Below are 17,810 nucleotides of genomic sequence, written 5' to 3'. Positions count from 1 at the left end.
TGTTACGACAAATACAAAATATCGAATATATTTGTCTGAAGTATGAAGAAAAGTATAATATTAATTAGAACTGTAATTTTGAAATAATAATAATATTGAAAACAGTTATTGAGGCGTAATGGTTTTGATCATTTTCACTTACTTTCATTAGCGTCACTAATCAGTAAAGAGCCTAGGATTTGCTTTAATTTACAGCCATGCAAGCCTAGGTTTTGCTTTGCTTTATACCCACACACATGCTTGCTTGTACTGAAAGAAGCTTGTGTTGGATGGATGTTTGTTCCTTGTTACATTGTTAACTTTATTTTGACACATTTCCGTTCTGGGGCATGTTGCTGTGCGCGAGCTTTACGGTGTGAACAAACCCCAGGCCAAACCAAACTCCAACCCGCCTCCTTGACGTCACGAGCTCACGATTTTCGCGCGCAGGCCACTGCACTGTTTTGCCTTTTTATTTATTACGGCTCTCTCTCACATGCAGTCACAACAGACAGTTGCCAAATAAAAAAAATAAAAAACAGTAGTAGCCTAATAAAACAAACAAACTAAATCAGTTTTCACAATAAAAATATCCAATGGGATTTATTCAGGCTGATTCACACATAAAACTTTTGGTACAGATTGTAAACAAATTGCAAACAAAATAAAATACAGGAATATAACTACCTTAAAAAATACCAATATCACTATTACCACATGATAAAATTCATGTTCACGTTTAGCCACAAGCAATAGGCCCATAGTGCTCACAGAAAATACATTAGCGCTTAACACATGAAATAATAGATTATTTCTTAATAGCCTATATTACAGTTTGTGTCAGAATAGTGATAGTGGTGATGGTTGTAAAACAGCACATAACTCCAACATTCATATAATAGAGTCACAGTGTATTTCTACAGTATTTCAAGTATTTACAATTGAAATGTAGTAAGCTCAGATTCTCTACTGCATTGAGGCTTGTCAATTGTCACTGAACAGAACCAGTGAAAGCAAAATTTAGTTAGAAGAAAATATTCATGTGACCAGAAAACTAAAAAAAAAGTCTTCAAAAATATTCCCATTAATTCTCTTGTCTATTACCATACAATGCATGGTAGACAAGTAGCCTCTAGTTTTTAATTATGTTATGACATATTGGATCCTGAGACTACTCTGAAAGAAATATAAATAATAGAAGTGGGTAGTAGTTAAAAACATGGGTGACATGTTTCATCACAAAAGCAAACAAACAAAACAAAAAAAAATTAAGTGTTTGTTAAGAATTCCAAGGGCACTATTGGCTGTTGTCTGTATTGGTTGGGCATCAGTAGTAATCTGACATCATGAGGTCATGGAGACATAGTGAGAGTGTTTTTCCTTTTGGAGTCTCTCCGTGGAAAAGGCACAAAGCTCCTCACCTCTTTAAAACATAATCCTGTGGACAGAGTGACAATAAATATGAGCAAGATAATATCTATTTCAACAAAAGGAAGCCATTTTAAGTATAGTTTTAAGACACAATGTTTTTCTTTTGTAGACAACTTATTTAAAAAAGATTCACATAACATCCTATCCACAAAATGTTGGTACAAAGTGGCTTCTGCAGAGTTCCTACATCACACTAATATTGGTTAGTAAATAAGATAAACTATACTACTATAAGCATTTTCTCATATAGTGAATAAAGGAAAATACTTGTATATTCCTATATTCTCATCAAAACAGATCTGGAGTTTTATTTCATTCACAAATATATGAGTAACACTTTATTATTAGTGTGTTTATATCTTCAAAGCTCAAAATGCTCTGTTGATGTGATGTCATGAAGCAGTAGTTAACACATGGACAATGCCAGGGCTGAAATGATCCAAATGCTTCTAATGACATTGTATGGAGTTTAAAAACACACTGGAGCACTTCCTGTATTACCACATCACAAGGTATAAGTGTTTTCTGTTTAAGCGAAGAACTCAGCCTAAATATGGTGGGTTTGTTTGTTAAACGTGAATGAAATACAACACAACTTCAGGTATGTTTGTGTCATTAGATCAGAATAAATAGTGTAATACAAGCCCTTTAACACTTACTCTTCCACTCCTCCAGGGACATTGTAGCGTTGTCGTGGGTGTCATCATATGGTGTAGGCTCAGGGAGGTCATCTGGGTCTCGTAGACTGTCAAAGTACGGATGCTCCAAAGCCAGTTCTGCTGTGGGCCGTTCATCTCCATCAAGGACAAGCATCTTCTCAAGAAGGTCAACACCTGCACATGGGTTTATATAATCAATTTATCTTTCTGAGTTTGAACATTTCAAAATACATGTTATAGTGCAAATAGCACTATGACAGACACTGTTACTATGTGTCAGGATATGGAAATATGTTGATGCCATATTGATGTAAAATCCCAGCCTGCATCCATCAGTACAATATAGAACTAGGTTAGTTTACTACATTGTTTTTGGTTCCACTGGAAATTCAGGAACAATTATTGTTAGCAGTAACGTGCAAACAAATGTGACCTGAATGTAACTTACACTTATCACTGACTCTGGGGAATAAAACAGAGAAGTCTTTCCGAGGGTAAGGTGGAAGGTTTTTCATATAACTCCTGGCCTGTAATCAGAAAACAAACAACAACAATCAAAACATAATAATTCAACTTTAAAGGCTACCAAAAGTCCCAGAAGAATTATATAGTTTAGCTGCACTGTGTGTACACACTGGGACAATGGAGTCTTCTTCTGTAGCTTTTACAATGCTTTGCATATTCATACCTGTTGTGTTTTTAAAAGGAATTGCATGAATGTAAATAGCAATGAAGTGCAATTTTCATGACTATCATGAAACACATACAGCCTACTGTGGTTACCTCGGGAGTGTCCAGCTTCTGTATAAATTCTGGTCCTGGGACTCCAGTTACTTTCATGATTTGAGTCAGCTGATCCATGTCTAATTAGTGGTTTATCATTAAGGATTTTTAAAACATCTTAATCAGCGTTGAAATTACAATAAAATGGCTCAAAAATCTTTCCACTGTATTGGCCATTGTGACGCCGCTTTAGGGAATTGTTCATATGAAAGCATAGCAACAATCAAGACAGCTAAAGGCCTGTTATTAGTGTTAACTGCAGCAAGAAGAATGGATTAATTGAATACAATTACAAATGATAGTGGGATACATTTAGATCACACAAAAAGAAGAAATGGAACACAGCAATATTGGACAATATAATTCCCAAAGAATCAATTTCTTAAAAAAAATAAAAATAAAATATAAAACTGTAAATGTTCTTCAGAAGGATACAATCTTTGCCTTTAAATAGTGTTTTCCCGTTGATCATCTCAGCCATGATGCAGCCCACTGACCAGATGTCCACTAGAATAAACAGAGAGAGAGAACATGAGTGGAACCTAGAGGAAATATCACTGTGTTTCTGTGTTTAACAAATGAGGACGGACCGAGCCACCACATATCCTGAGTCACATCTTTCTCTCATCTAATTATCTAATTGGCTCACTGCATATGATTTAGCAGTAATCTTCATCTATCTCGGCAATATCTTGAGTTCTGTGAGGTAAAAAAATAATAATCCGGCCTAAGGTATAGCCATGTAAGACCATTTTGCACAAGTAAAATGAGTCAGATGGTGGCACAGAGTTAACAAACGAGAAACACATTGAGGTGAAAAACAAACAAATACTACATGTGGGTTAATAGCTTCCAGATTTGATAGAATGTTTCCATTGGCCTAGTTTTTGCACTGCTCTAAACTCTGTGGTACATGTTTTCCAAAGTGAAAGAAAGAGGCCTTCAACAGAACATAAATCTAGAGAAAATGGTGTGTGTTCAGTGACAGCTCAAGCTCTGATTGTCAGGGCTCAGTCTGAGCTTACACGCCTGACAGCTGCTCACAGATAAAGTGAAATACATTCATTGTCAAACTGACAGCCACCGAACTGAAGGCATTTAACACAGTGACACAGTCATTTTACATCCCACCCAACAGCCAAGAGCACCACAAGGCACAGAAATGGAAATATTGGAATTTTCTTGGATTGTAGATTTTATTTATTTTTATTTTTTTAAGAATTAAAAAAAATACAAATTGTTGTTTAAATAAGTAGCTTTGGAATCTGTTTTGTTTTTGAACAATAATAAGTGAAATATAAGTGAAAACAATTGACATTGCTAGTGCCTATATTATGCTATTTTTTGATCTATGTTCTAAAGTTGTTTCCTCATCAAAAACATACTTGGAAATGTATTTTATTTCATTCATTAGGCTGAGTTCTTCTCTCAAACAGAAAACACTATGTTTCACCTAGTGATGTCATGTGGTAATACAAGAAGTGCGTCACTATGTTTTTAAAATCCATGCACCTTCAATACAATCATTTCACTGTTGGAATTATCAATCTCTATTGATCTAAAGGTAAAATGTAACTGCTGAACACTTGACATGAATTGAGCATGTTCAGCTTTAGAGATGTAAACCTCTAATAACCCAGGATTGCTCGAACATGTGTGAATGAAACAACTCAAGTATGCTTTTGAGGAGGTAACAGCATTATAGCATGACTTAAAGCTCTCAAGATTCAATTATGTGTAATATGATACCTTTAATACAGATTCCAGTAGATATGTTGATTTAAATAATATCAAATATTTAAAATCCAAGTTATAATATTCCAAAACAATGAAAACCCTGTTCCTGAAAAGCGAACATGACAGTAAGAAAAAGGGAACATGTAGTTGTGATTGTCTTGCCAGTTTGCGTGTAGTGCATCCAGTTCAGAATGACCTCAGGCGCTCGGTACCACCGGGTAACCACATATCCGGTCATCTCAGCATCAGCGCTGCGAGCCAGGCCAAAGTCCAGGATCTGAACCAAAATCACAAACACACAACTTAAAACTACAAAAGAATAGCAATTTTTGATTGTGTATATTTTATTAATTTTAAATTATGCCGATTATTACACCCAATATTAAATTATAGTGTTCATAGTATAGTAGATTGTAGGCATGTATAGTACATTTGTTGTAATTTTAGCTTTTAACACTTAATATGATGATAACCAGAGAATTTGGGGATTTGAGAATCAAACATTTTCTAGAAATCTAACAAAAGAACAGGAAAAATATAAAGAAGTACAGACTATAAGAGGATAACAGAAGTGATAGAGATCTGGAGAACATGGTTTAGCCTTTACTGAATTTCAGTATATTTATGATTCCTCTTATGAGCATATTACAGGATTGCTCTAAATGCAGCCCTTAAGTCCATCTGATAGTAATGGCATATTAAATTCATTTGAATGTTCATCGTCACCACTGCTACTCTCTTTCATTTATCTTCTACAGTGTAAGATGATATTTTAAAAGGGGGTATTAATTGTCAAAGTCATAGCATATTTAGATCACTGTGTTACCTTGTACAGCTCTGAAAATGCTATAGTCTCTGAAAACAACATCTTAAAATATTTCATTCATTTTAGTTTCGTTTTTGATGCTCTGACTCCCCTCTGACTACCCCTTCAGAGCGCTATCACAACACAATCAGTATGCATCCCACTCATGAAAACATCATGTTGTGAAGTTGCAGTGTATGGTTTCATATTCTGCTTGAAGGCTTGTGTGGTTAAATGGTTGTTAAAATTGCCTCTTGTGAGCTTTAAGCCATATTATAATGTGTTAAACTGTGAGTTGTGTTTTGTTTACTTCACATATGAGTAACCCTGTCTATTTTTGAAGTCTGTAGTTTTCAAGTTAACAGTTACCTTTTACCTTTTGTTTAGTAGAGATTAGCAATTTACAGAGGTAAAATCCACCAAATGATTCTAGTGAAGGTTTAAAAACACAGTGGATCACATCCTGTATTGTCACATCATCACAAAGGTGAAACAGACAATGTCTTCAGCTTGAGAGAAGCCTAATTATGCAGCTTGTGTGTAGAACATGTGTGAAATAAACAAAACACAACTCCAGGTAAGTTTGTGATAAGGAAACAACATTATAACATAGATCAGAAAATAATGTAATACAGGCTCTTTAAAACCAGGGGCCACAACAAGCAGACAACACACACAGACGTGGGGTGAAACCACTCACAACCATAAGTCCACATTACTACCTTACTTACATCATTTATAATTTAAAAAGCAATCTGGTGTATTCATGTTTCCTGCTTTAGCACTTTTATGTTTACACAATGTCAAGCTGATGATCAAATACAAACCTTCAGTTCACAGTCTTGATTTACTGCCAGGTTACCAGGTTTCAAATCCTACAAGAGAGTATATTATAAATTAATCTCAAGTCAATAAGATTACATGCAATAAACTCATAAAAAACACTTTCACGGTAATAATAAGAAGCAAGTTTGTTTTTCAGAGCCATTCATAAAAGATTTGTGCGTGTTTGGTGAGAGAGGGATAATAAGGCTCACAAATGACGAGTACAGAGTATAAAGTCACACTTAAACAGAAGGTTGACTCATAGTGGCAGATACATGTTCTCTCTAGACTGCTCACAGGAAAAAGAACAGGAAGCAACATGGTACAAGGCCAATGGGCTTCTTAGAAAAAAGCAGTTAAAAGATCAGCGATGGAGACCAGGGACCGTGCAAGTGCTAAGGTTTAAAGTAATATTTAATCAAAAGCATATTATAATGGCTAAAACAACTAGTACTGTGGTTTACAACTACAGCATCCATACAGCTGTACTGTACAAAAGAATTTTCCAAGTAAGGGAATAAGGACATCTAAGAATAAACTACCACTTAGGAGGGCGTTGTAATTATTTTAGATTATAAATTTCTAAATCTATAATTTATACTTTTATAGAATAAGCATTTGCAATATTATAAGTCCTTTTGCTCTAATTAAGTGACATTTTCATTGACCAATTTCTAATTAATCTATTTAATGACACCAAGGATAGAAAATACTGTAGTTCATTGCTGAAAATTACTTACCAATTTCTTTTAGTATTTTTTTAACCATGTAAAGTAGTTTTAGTTTGTTTTAATTTCATCCCTGGTAGAATCTTGTTGTGTGAATTGAGGCTAAATACTGTACATTTCAGCCAAGTTCAGCTGATCCTGCTGTGGTCATGGTCTGGGCTATACTTGACAACGTTCACTTTCAGCTCATTTGAACAGTAAAACTCTGTAAAGAATCAGTACATCTTAGCTATGTGCTGTATTAGACAATATAACCTGGTATCTTTCACAAGAACAGATTATTTTGGTTATATTGCTTATAAATGTGTTGGAGTTGTGAGGTGTGGCCTAACATCTCTCAACACGCATTCCCACATCAGAGCGGAGTGAACTCATCCTACCTGTCCGGGCAGGGCCTATTTGGCTCAGAAATCAGGACAAATTGGGTCAAGACTCTTGTACAGATTGTGAAAGCTAGCATAGAACAACAGCATTGTACAACTTTGCAAGATAAAGAGTTACACTCACCCTGTGGATGATCCCAGCCTTATGAATATACTGAAAGTAAAAGCAAAGACAGAACAAGAAACCATCAGTGCATCTGCCCATTCCAAACATAACATGGAACTTTATGAACAAAACAAAAGTCGGTCTGTGAATGAGTCACTATAAATAGTGAATCAATCTGAGCACAAATCAATTGTGTGTCAGTGTGTCTGTCAGCTCTGCTACAGTATAAACACATGATAATCCTGTATGAGTTGTGCAGAGGACTCAGTGTGACTGGAAACATACTGCTCTGTAATGTCTAATGAGAATAACCTATATCCCTAACCCCATTACCCTAACCTGTAAAAACAACACCAAGACCACATCCTGTATCAACAAACTGAAATACGTACTAACATTTCTAACCCATGAAGTAGCTTAGACTCTAGGAGAGCTTTAAAGTATTAAATACATATAAGTATACCCATATTACCATTTTGATGCATTTATGTTAAACCACAATAAGCATCTTATTAATTATTATTACTTATTATGTTTGTACTATGTATATTAAGTATGTATGACATTTGCAGATTACCCTTAGTCCACAGAGCATCTGGTAGACCAAAAACTGGACCTTGTCTTCAGAAAGATGGCCTCGTACTTTAGACAGGTCTGTGAACATGTAAGGCATCACCAGGTAGCTGCAAAAACAGAGGATTAACTCAACAACAATACAGAAACAGCTTGATATTTGGTTTGATTTTGTAGCATAAAGTCTGCTGTAAACTTTGTGCTCAGACAATATACAACAGAGTCACTGGTGCTAAAGGTTCTATATTATGCTAAATTGACTCTTGTGAACTTTAAGCCATGTTATAATGTTGCTACATCCTCAAAACATACCCAGAGTTGTGTTTTGTATGTAGCACAATAATGCATGCACTATTGTCTGTCCAAAGCTCAAAATGCCCTGTTCCACCTTGTGATGGAAGTCATGAAGGGGTAGTTAGGTCAAGTTAATGTACCTTTTACCTTTTATTCAGCAGAGATCAGCAATTCCAGGGCTGAAATTATCCAAGTGATTCTAGTGAAGATTTATGGAGTTTTAAAACACAATGGAGCACTTTCTGTATTACCACATCACAAGGTGGAACAGAGTCCTTTCTGTTTGAGAGAAGAACTCAGTCTAAATATGCAGGGTTTATGTGTCAAATATGTGTGAATAAAAACAAAACAAAATTCTGGGTATGTGTTTGATGAGGAAACATCATAACACAGATCAGAATATAGCATAATATGGGCCCTTTAAATAGTATTATTCCTCTTTGCTCCTCCCAGCTAAAGCCTTTCCCAGCCTTGTTAAACTTTCTCAGTAGCTGACTGCAGTGAAATCTGATCTGTGTTTCTTCTGCTGTACTGACCTTACATTCATCAATATTCTCTTCCTTTATATTCTAATAGCTCCTATACCTTAACGCAATTGTCCCTTGTATTGCTGTTAACACATTTATCACTGGAAAGAAATTGAAGGTTTAACTAAAAATATACAAGACCCACTATACCACTCACACAATGTAGAGTGTCAAGTGGATTACTTGAATGGGAATATGTACAAAGCGATGCCCTCCTTCTATGTCCTATAGGGGACACTGATCCACTGAAAGGTCTTATCAGCTACTACTCCTCAGGCTTAGCACAAGCACCAGCTTGCAGTTCTCAAGAAATGATTTAACTATGGCTTAGAGCATTCACATTTACAGAGGTGTTAGCAGTAAAACTTACAACATGTCCAAATAATCCAAAATTGATTTTACAGATGATGACTATGACCATAGACATAGCGTACTTCTCTCAACTGTGAGCATTATGGTTTGTATACATTAGTGGAATTGGACAATAAAATAAATACTGTATGTTCTAATTTTCACTATCAAAGGCCCATATTGCGTTATTTTCTGATCTATGTTATAATGTTATTTATTTCCGCACCAAAACATACCTGGAGTTGTATTTTGTTTCATTCGCACATGTTTAACACACAAACCCTGCAACTCAGTTCTTCTCTCCTTAAGTGAAAACACTATCTTCCAACTTGTGATGTCATGTGGTAATACAGGAACTTCTGAATTGTATTTTTAAACTCCATACAGCTTCAGTAGAATCACTGGGATCATTTCAGGCCTGGAATTGCCCATAGCTACTGAACTAAAGGTAAAAGGTAGCTGTTAACTTTGAAAACTACCACTACATGTCATCACAAGGTGGAACAGAGCCCGTTGAGCTTTGGAGACTAATAATGCACGATTACTCAAGCGTGCATAAATAATAATGAGGTAAGGTAACAGGTAACAGCATTCTACCATGGCTTAATGCTCACAAGAATCAATATTGTGTAATATAGGACTTTCAATCTACAATCTAATAAGTTCTAATAATAATAATAAGAAGAAGAAGAAGCAGAAGAAGAACAACAACAAGAACAAGAACAAGAAGAAAAAGAAAAGTTTATGACATTACATTATTACTTGTATCAATTGTCACAAAATAGCAGAAAAATTGCAGCTTAGGGGAACTGACCAGAAAATCTTAAAGACTTAGAAAAAACGGACAGACTGAAATTAAATCACGTTTAGAAGACAAATGAAAAACAAAAAAATTAAATAAAATCATCATACCATCATGTTCAGCAATGCATTATAACACCTGACATTTTGGTAAAACTGTATAACTTCCTTTACCACAGAGCAGGTGCTGTTATTACCAGTTTGTAGTCACAGGAGCTGAACACTTCCTCAAACTGCTTCAGAGGAGTCAATAATACTTAAATGGCTTTGTGAAACTAACATTGCTTTCATAGTAGATGTTAGTTATTTTAAAGCGCTGCTTCAGTCACATATAGGGATGTCATGACTATAAGGTTATAAAAGGTCATAATATAATCGTACAAGATCTACTCAAAAAATACAATTAATGGAAAGTGCTTTTCATCTGGCTGTTTATTTCATTTTAAATTAACTTCATCACATATTGTAACATCAGATAACTGAAAGAAAATTCAGGATTTCACTGTGAATAATCCTGGAATCATGTGTGTGTTTTTTTTTTCTTTTTCGTGTTTATTCTCACAATTATCGTAACATTAAAATATGATACTGTGACATCCCTAGGTTTATATTGTCTTTATCGGTGCATCACCCATAACAGAGAATACTACACTTTGACAGTACATGCAATACTACACTTTTATTCAGCCCAGTTAAACCATTATCTATTTCAACATGACATAAAATGTAACTGTCACAGAGTGCACACTGACTTTTGCTGTGCTTTTTTACAACAGCGCTGTTACCTGTGCAGCTAAAAATTACATTACATGTTAATAAACTTTACTCCGCCCTATTCCCGAGGCGATTCTTTATAACTGTGATTAATACTTACAAATCCTGGAATTCGTCGAGGCTTGTGGCAGCCGTGAACACATCTAGGAGTCCTATCACCTGGTAAGAATGAAGAGAAGGTAGACTTGAGTAGAGAAAGTACTATGCATGCTGCAGATTTGTGTGGGTGAATATACAGTGCTGGTGTGGTCTGTGGTGGAAGATAGACCTCCTGTCCGAGTGTCACTATGACTCACATTCTCATGCTTCATGTGTTTGAGCAGTCGCAGTTCACGGTAAGCTCTCTTCGCAAAGATCTCAGACTGGAAGGGCCTGTGCAGCTTCTTGATGGCCACTTTCTCTTTTGTCTTCTCGTTAATAGCCGAGCTGTGGACAGGAACAAGGAAGGTGTCACTTTTGGTTTCAGTAAATTATGCTGTTGGAATGTGGACATAAGTTATGGGTGATATGCTTGTCAACTTAAAAACAAACAAAAATAATAAATACAGAAATTAATTGTCATTTAACACAAAAAATGTCTGAACTCTGCTCTAAACCACATGCCTTTGCTGATAAAGGAATGGCTTTTGATTAAAAAGATTGTATTATCATTGACAATTAGACATAATTGAGTCAATGTATTGGACATGGTAGTTTACTTAATGTTTTTCCTCACTCTTCCCTCCCGTTTCACACTTGAGTCCTGTAAAACGAAGCCATGGGCCAAAAAAAATGTTAACAAAAAGTTGGTTAGGGTATAATACAATTAACTGTAAGCATGACATGAAACTTAGCCATAAAACAATTTTAACAAGAAAAGCCACAAACCATCTCATACAGCTAAAGCTCAAACCATATAGACATGCATACAAGCCTTGAGCAGTGGCCTATTTGTATTTCATATACTTCTTCAGGATATTTACTTTTCATGACCTTTTTATGTCACTTCAACATGTGTCATGGCTGTTTGTGGTACTTCAGAGCACTTACAACCTTGATGTCTAATAAAAATAGACATCATACAGACATCATTGTTGCATCCTTTAATAAATATTTTACCAAGTACATTCAAAGTAGGTTTGTGCAATTAATCACATTTTAATCAAGATGAGATTCAGTCACGTCTAATAGTCAATGATCAGCTTGGGTCTTTTTAACAGAGAGGTCCACAGTCAATGCTCTGTCAGTAGAAGCATGTGGTTTGGAGCAAAGTTCAGACTTTGGATTTAAAAAAATGCTATTTTGTGTTAAATTGCTAATGAATAAGAGTCTGAAAAGTTTATGTTAAAGAAATTAATACTGCAAGTCATTTTGATTCTGTTTTCCAAAAGAAAAAATAAGATTGAAAATTAACACTGATGAGGAAAAATAAAAGTGATTTTATTGTCATACTGTCCAACTCTATTTGAAGTTTAAAGGGCCAAAATTAATCTATTTTCTGATCTCTGTTAGACTGTTGTTTCCTCATCACAAACATACCGGAGTTGTGTTTTGTTTCATTCACACACAAACCCTGCATATTTCGGCTGAGTTCTTCTCTCAAACAGAAAACACTCTCTCATCCACTTTGTGATGTCATGTAGTAATACAGGAAGTACTCCACTGTTTTTAAACTCCATATACACCTTCACTAGAATCATTTGGATAATTTTCACCCTTGAGCTGCCAGTCTCTACTCAGCAAAAGGTAAAAGGTGTTTATTAACTTAAAAACCACCACAACATGATATCACAAGTTGGAACAGAGCATTCTGAGCTTTGGAGACGTAGACAGAGTAATAATAAAGTTACTCAAACGTGTGAATGAAACAAAACACCACTCCGGGTCTGTTTTTGATGAGGTAACAACATTATAACATGCTCACAATAATCGATTTTGGGTAACACAGGACCTTTCACAATGTTTTAGACCAGTCATCTTCTAAGTTTTAATTTCAGAGCTATTTCCCAGAACACTTTCTTATCCTGTTGGTACAGGTCCTGGCCTTAACACAGTCAATGAGCTTGGAAGTAGAGATGCGTCATAGCCTATTCACTATACCCCTGAAATGATGAAAGAAACATCCCCGGAAAAATCAAGGTTCTCCTATTCCGAACCTAATTTGCTATCTCACTGATAAAAATTAGGTCCGGCTTGCACTGATTCACACATTAAATTATCAAAGTGTATTACATTTGCTTTAAAATCTGAATAAATGGCTGTGTTATGCAATCTCTGAAGGTTGTTAATATTGGACTCTGTAAACTTGCCCTGTGCACCACTGCTGTCTTGGGCTACACAGTGGGAGGAAAGGCCTGCTATTTGGAGCCACATCCATAAACACCTACATTAACATTCAGCTCAGCAGCGTCCCTTTAATCCTCTTGCAACGATTACCAAATTAACTAGAATTTATTTACTATTGTCTACTGATGCTCTTGTTAGCATTGAACTCCTAAGCAATACTGTACCCATAGGCCTGGAGCTGTGCAACTGATTAAAATTTTATCAAGATCTAGATTCAGTCTAAGCCTTAAGATGAAATGACAACAGAATCAAAATTTCAGTTTGAATGGACGCAATTAGGAAATAGCAAAATCTGCAGTTATGAAGTACAATGATTGCCTCCACAAGCAACAAAATAAACCTGCAAAGCCTGTAGGTGTAGTTGAACCCTTTAAATATGTTCTGAAATGCATGTGATTCTTGTATGAGCTTCATATTTCAGTTTTGTTGTCAATGTGTGTGGAACTCTGTACTAAAATGTGAACTTTGAATAAAATCCTTTAATTAAAAACATAAATGCTTGTCAAAATAAATCATTATTACAAATTTTTCCCAAATTCAGTCGCCTCCAACTGTTAATGTTAGCTTGTTTCTTTTTAATCAAAAGTTCAAATGCATGTGGTTTGGGAATCTGTGTTTCATTCATTCATTTGTTTTTCAAAATAAAACCAAAAATAAGAAAAAGAAAAAAAACTATTATTTTCTTCATTATTTGTCTCCAAAACCAAAATGAAAAAAACGGATAATGATTTGTTTTTTCAGTTTTCAGTGCCGGTCTTTTTGCCTCCAGTCACCTGGTATACGCGGGTGCACCTCCAGTCCGGACACTCAGTCCTGGTTCAGTTCTGGTTTATTCCTGGTTTAGTCCTAGTTTGGTCCTGGTTTTGTCCTCCTGGTTCAGTCCTGTTCAAGTCCTAGTTCAGTCCTGTTTTAGTCCTAATTCAGTCCTAGTTCAGTCCTGTTTTAGTCCTAATTCAGTCCTGGTTCAGTCCTGGTTTAGTCCGTATGCTGTGCAAAAGTCCGGCATCTCAATCGATGTTTCTTTTGCTCAATAAATAATGCCTGTGGGGTGAGGACATATTTTTGACAGTCGATTTGCGTCTGTGAATTCGTATTCGTACAGAAGAAAGCATAATCGTACATTTTCATTTTGTGATTCTTTGTAATTCTTGATGTCGTAACTTTTCAATTAATATTCTGATCAATAAAATATATACAATACATTTTAGGAATGACTGAACTCGTTGTCCTGTTATGCTCAACTACAAATATGCACAGATTTCTATCCTATGCACATGAATATTTCTGAAAGCTTTCTTACTCCATATACATGTCTTTTACGCCTGAGTTGGTGTTGAACACAGAATCTTCTCACCAACATTTCCGAGGATCTCTGAGTACCTATCTGCTGCAGCGCATTAGATATCTCAGCAAGTGTTTTTCCATCCTCAAAAAGCTGTTTAATCATATAATAATGATCCTCAAGTCCTGCGGCCATTCGGTTTGTTTTGTGCACCCTCCTAGTCATAGACATACAGTATATGTTTGTGTCTATGCTCCTAGTAAAGGTTCATTTCCGGTTTACACAGCTTGCTTAAGGGTCAAAACTGGATGAAACAGGAAACAGCCATTATCTATTTTTTCACTTCGGTTTTGGAGACAAATAATGAAGTAGTTGTTTTTTTTTTGTTATTTTTGGTTTTATTTTGAAAAACTAATGAACGAATGATACACAGATTATCAGTGACCAATCTGTCATATCCCTAAGGCTATGTTTTATAAGTAGGCCAGTTAGAGTCACATCACTGAGGTAACATGATGACGTCCTTAATACACACTGCCACCCCTATAGGTCACTGTGCTGCACAAAACTTAAACCTACACAATACTACTTAAACCTAAAAAGGTGGAAGGACAATGTTAAACAATCTATTTTATAATGAGCATCTAAAGTGCATCTCCATTTCTAACAGTGCTTCAGTTGTTCTAAATATAGAAGTGGCTAAGACTGGCTTAGAATCTTCCTACTGAGTGGGCAAAAAGGCAGAGAGAGGTAAAAGAGAAACAGTACTTACCAGCTGCCATAATATTTATATAAAATGGCTCTGTGATGATAAGGCCACTAAACCAGGCCATGGTCAAATTGCCCCAAAAAGTATGGCTGACATACTGATACTGCAGTCCAGTCTATTATAAACTTCATATTACACTTTGTCCACATGTACAAGGCTAAGTAGAAACCACAAATTCAAGAATCTAGTTTTGATTTCTAAATCTAAAATCTGTCTGTTGCCTTTGCCCATGTGTTACTTTGTGGCCTGTGATTAACTGACAGTTCTGCTGGACATGCGGAGGCTGGGGGTGACCTCAAGGAGGGTCAGACTCTATGACACACAGCCAAAAAAGATCTTAATCAACACTTGAAAATTAGTCTACACTGGACTGCAAGCTGCCAGGTAGATCACTAAAATATTACATTGTTGGCATCAGCTTCTTATTTAGCTGAAGGTCATACTTACATACCCTATGTATTACTTACATAGCCTATGTATTACAATGGTCAACCACAGTTATCATTTTCTTTATTTAGACTTGTCATGTGTGATCTCAGATAGAAAGGCAAGTATTATGTTTACATCGTGTAGCCTTATTACCATCAGATAATGAGAAAAGCAGAAAACAGTAATTATATAACTGAAAAATATTAAATGAAGATTAATTAGATAGTAAAAAATATTCCCTGTCCTGGCATACTCATTTTTCCAAGTGTGTGCTCAGCTGTATTTCGCAATAACAGCCCCTTTCTCTTACAGTGTACGTTATTAAGGTTTTGCGTGCATTGGCTCATAGATTCATTATTTTTTTTCTTGAAGACAAAGCAGCTATTGGTTCTTAACTGTATTATCCTTTCTGCTAGTCCCTTGACATGCACAGTGCAAGTCTTGGGGGTTTCCCTGTGCAAGCGTGCGTATTGTACTTATAATGAAAAGAGCTCACAGTGGCCATGTTCCATAAACAAGTACCAGCGGATATAAGAATGGCACGGCTTGATTTCCGATCTTGACTGTATCAAACCTATGATGTAATGGTGTCAGGTGCAACTTACCATTGAGCAGGCTTTGATGGTGGCAAAAGTGGTGACAATGTGTTTATGTCTATGTTGTGACTATATTATGTAATTACGCGGTATTTGGGCAATGTAACTGGGTTAAATCGGGTCTATTATAGTTGTCCCGAGTGCAGACTTGTCCACACCGTGCTTGCTTTGCCCCTCTCCAACACTTACCAGACGGAACCGTACGCTCCGGTGCCGATCTGCTTGAGACGGGTGTACTTCTCGGTGACTTCCCACGTCGTGTTGTTGATCTCCTCGCGGTAGAAAGTCCGTGCCTCCATGGCGGAGAGAAGGGTGAGGTGAGCCAAGGTAGGGGAGAAAAACTTGCTCCAACCAGCCTCCTCTCTGTGCGTCTGTGTCACGTTAACAAGGTAAAAGCGAAAACAGCCTGCAACTCCGCGCACACCCACCGCGCGTCCTGCACTTCCGCTGCGTGATTTCAGAATTTAGCGTGTGGACGTGCTCGAAAACTGTCATAAAAATCTGTGTAAATATTGAATCAGTGGCATTTGTTTCTATTGAAATATGATATCGCTGTGGCTGGTGAATTATTAATTTGTGTCAGAGATATTGATTTATTGTGAAAACATTAACTAACATCCGCTGCGTTTCGCACTGGAATCTGGTGAGTTTGACTGTGTTGACTTGATTTTTTATTGGATTTTTTTCCTCTCTCCCAATAGGATAAGGCCTCGTGGAAATCATCTAAGTCTTCAGTAGGCGAAAGTGAAGTAAATAGCTTTGTTTTGTTATAATTTGGTGTGGTTGGAGCAAAATTGAGGCTTAAAGGTGCACGCGTAAATTTTCTTTTGGAGGCCATCTGCTTGTAGAATGTGACACAGTGTGGCATTAGACCTATCCAGCAAACAACACTATCACGCCAAGTTAAAAGGTTAAAAGATCAGATCTGTGGAGAGGCAAGACTGCTCAAAATAATCTCTTTTTTCCATTTTGCAGTAGGAATAATAATTGAGGAAAGGAATAATTTACCAGATGTAGATTCCATGACATGTGGAACATTCCAGACAACGTAAAACATCTCTGGAGACCCTCTACCAAAAAAGTTAGACTGTGCACCTTTGTGACCTTTGTTTATCTTTTATAATTAGTCAAGTCAGAAGTTTTAAACGACAGAGAGAGAGAGAGCTGGGAGATATTTTGGTGAGACATGAGACCATTACCCACCCACCACCGTTGGCTGGTATGAAACTAATCGATATGTTCAGTTTGTGAATCACAGAAGGTCTAGCTCATTCACTGGCAGCAGAAAATAGAAATATGTAGAAGAGAACATTTGTTTGATTTGGTCAGAACTGTTTAGAGAAAAACACTGGGTGAACAAATCAGACAATGAAATAATAATGTCACTCACAGATTTGAGATTCAGTGCAATAAGATATCAGTCCAATATGTGGAGACACTGGTATGGTTGTCTTTTAAAAACATAAAAGTTTATTGTTTTGTATTGTCACTGTTTTAAAAATGGACAATGAGTTCAAAATAAAGATGAATTGAATTGAATTAACTGTCTTGCTAAATTCATAACATTGTAACATGGGCTAATTTTACAGCATTTTGTTCCATGAGCAGCACAATATTAGAATACGGTGTCTGTGAAGGGCTGAGGATCAATAA

The 17,810-nt window shown here is 36.2% G+C and overlaps 1 protein-coding gene across 1 annotated transcript; it reads right to left on the bottom strand.

The window, feature by feature from the left end:
• Window positions 1–550: 550 nt before the first annotated feature.
• Window positions 551–16,558, bottom strand: mapk13 (mitogen-activated protein kinase 13). Its single transcript, XM_020922543.2, has 12 exons — window positions 16,347–16,558; window positions 11,053–11,182; window positions 10,857–10,915; window positions 8,014–8,119; window positions 7,455–7,484; window positions 6,222–6,269; window positions 4,752–4,866; window positions 3,288–3,359; window positions 2,853–2,932; window positions 2,518–2,596; window positions 2,070–2,243; window positions 551–1,417 (listed from the first exon to the last, which is right to left on the bottom strand). The coding sequence occupies exons 1-12, from the start codon at window positions 16,454–16,456 to the stop codon at window positions 1,332–1,334; spliced, it is 1,089 nt and encodes a 362-aa protein (XP_020778202.2). The 5' UTR covers window positions 16,457–16,558; the 3' UTR covers window positions 551–1,331.
• Between the last annotated feature and the right edge of the window lie 1,252 nt (window positions 16,559–17,810).

This window comes from Boleophthalmus pectinirostris, unplaced genomic scaffold, assembly GCF_026225935.1.
Source record: "Boleophthalmus pectinirostris isolate CB_2022bp ecotype Guang Dong unplaced genomic scaffold, ASM2622593v1 HiC_scaffold_8, whole genome shotgun sequence".
Taxonomy (NCBI): Eukaryota; Metazoa; Chordata; class Actinopteri; order Gobiiformes; family Gobiidae; genus Boleophthalmus; species Boleophthalmus pectinirostris.
This window is presented reverse-complemented; position numbering and strand designations above follow the sequence as displayed.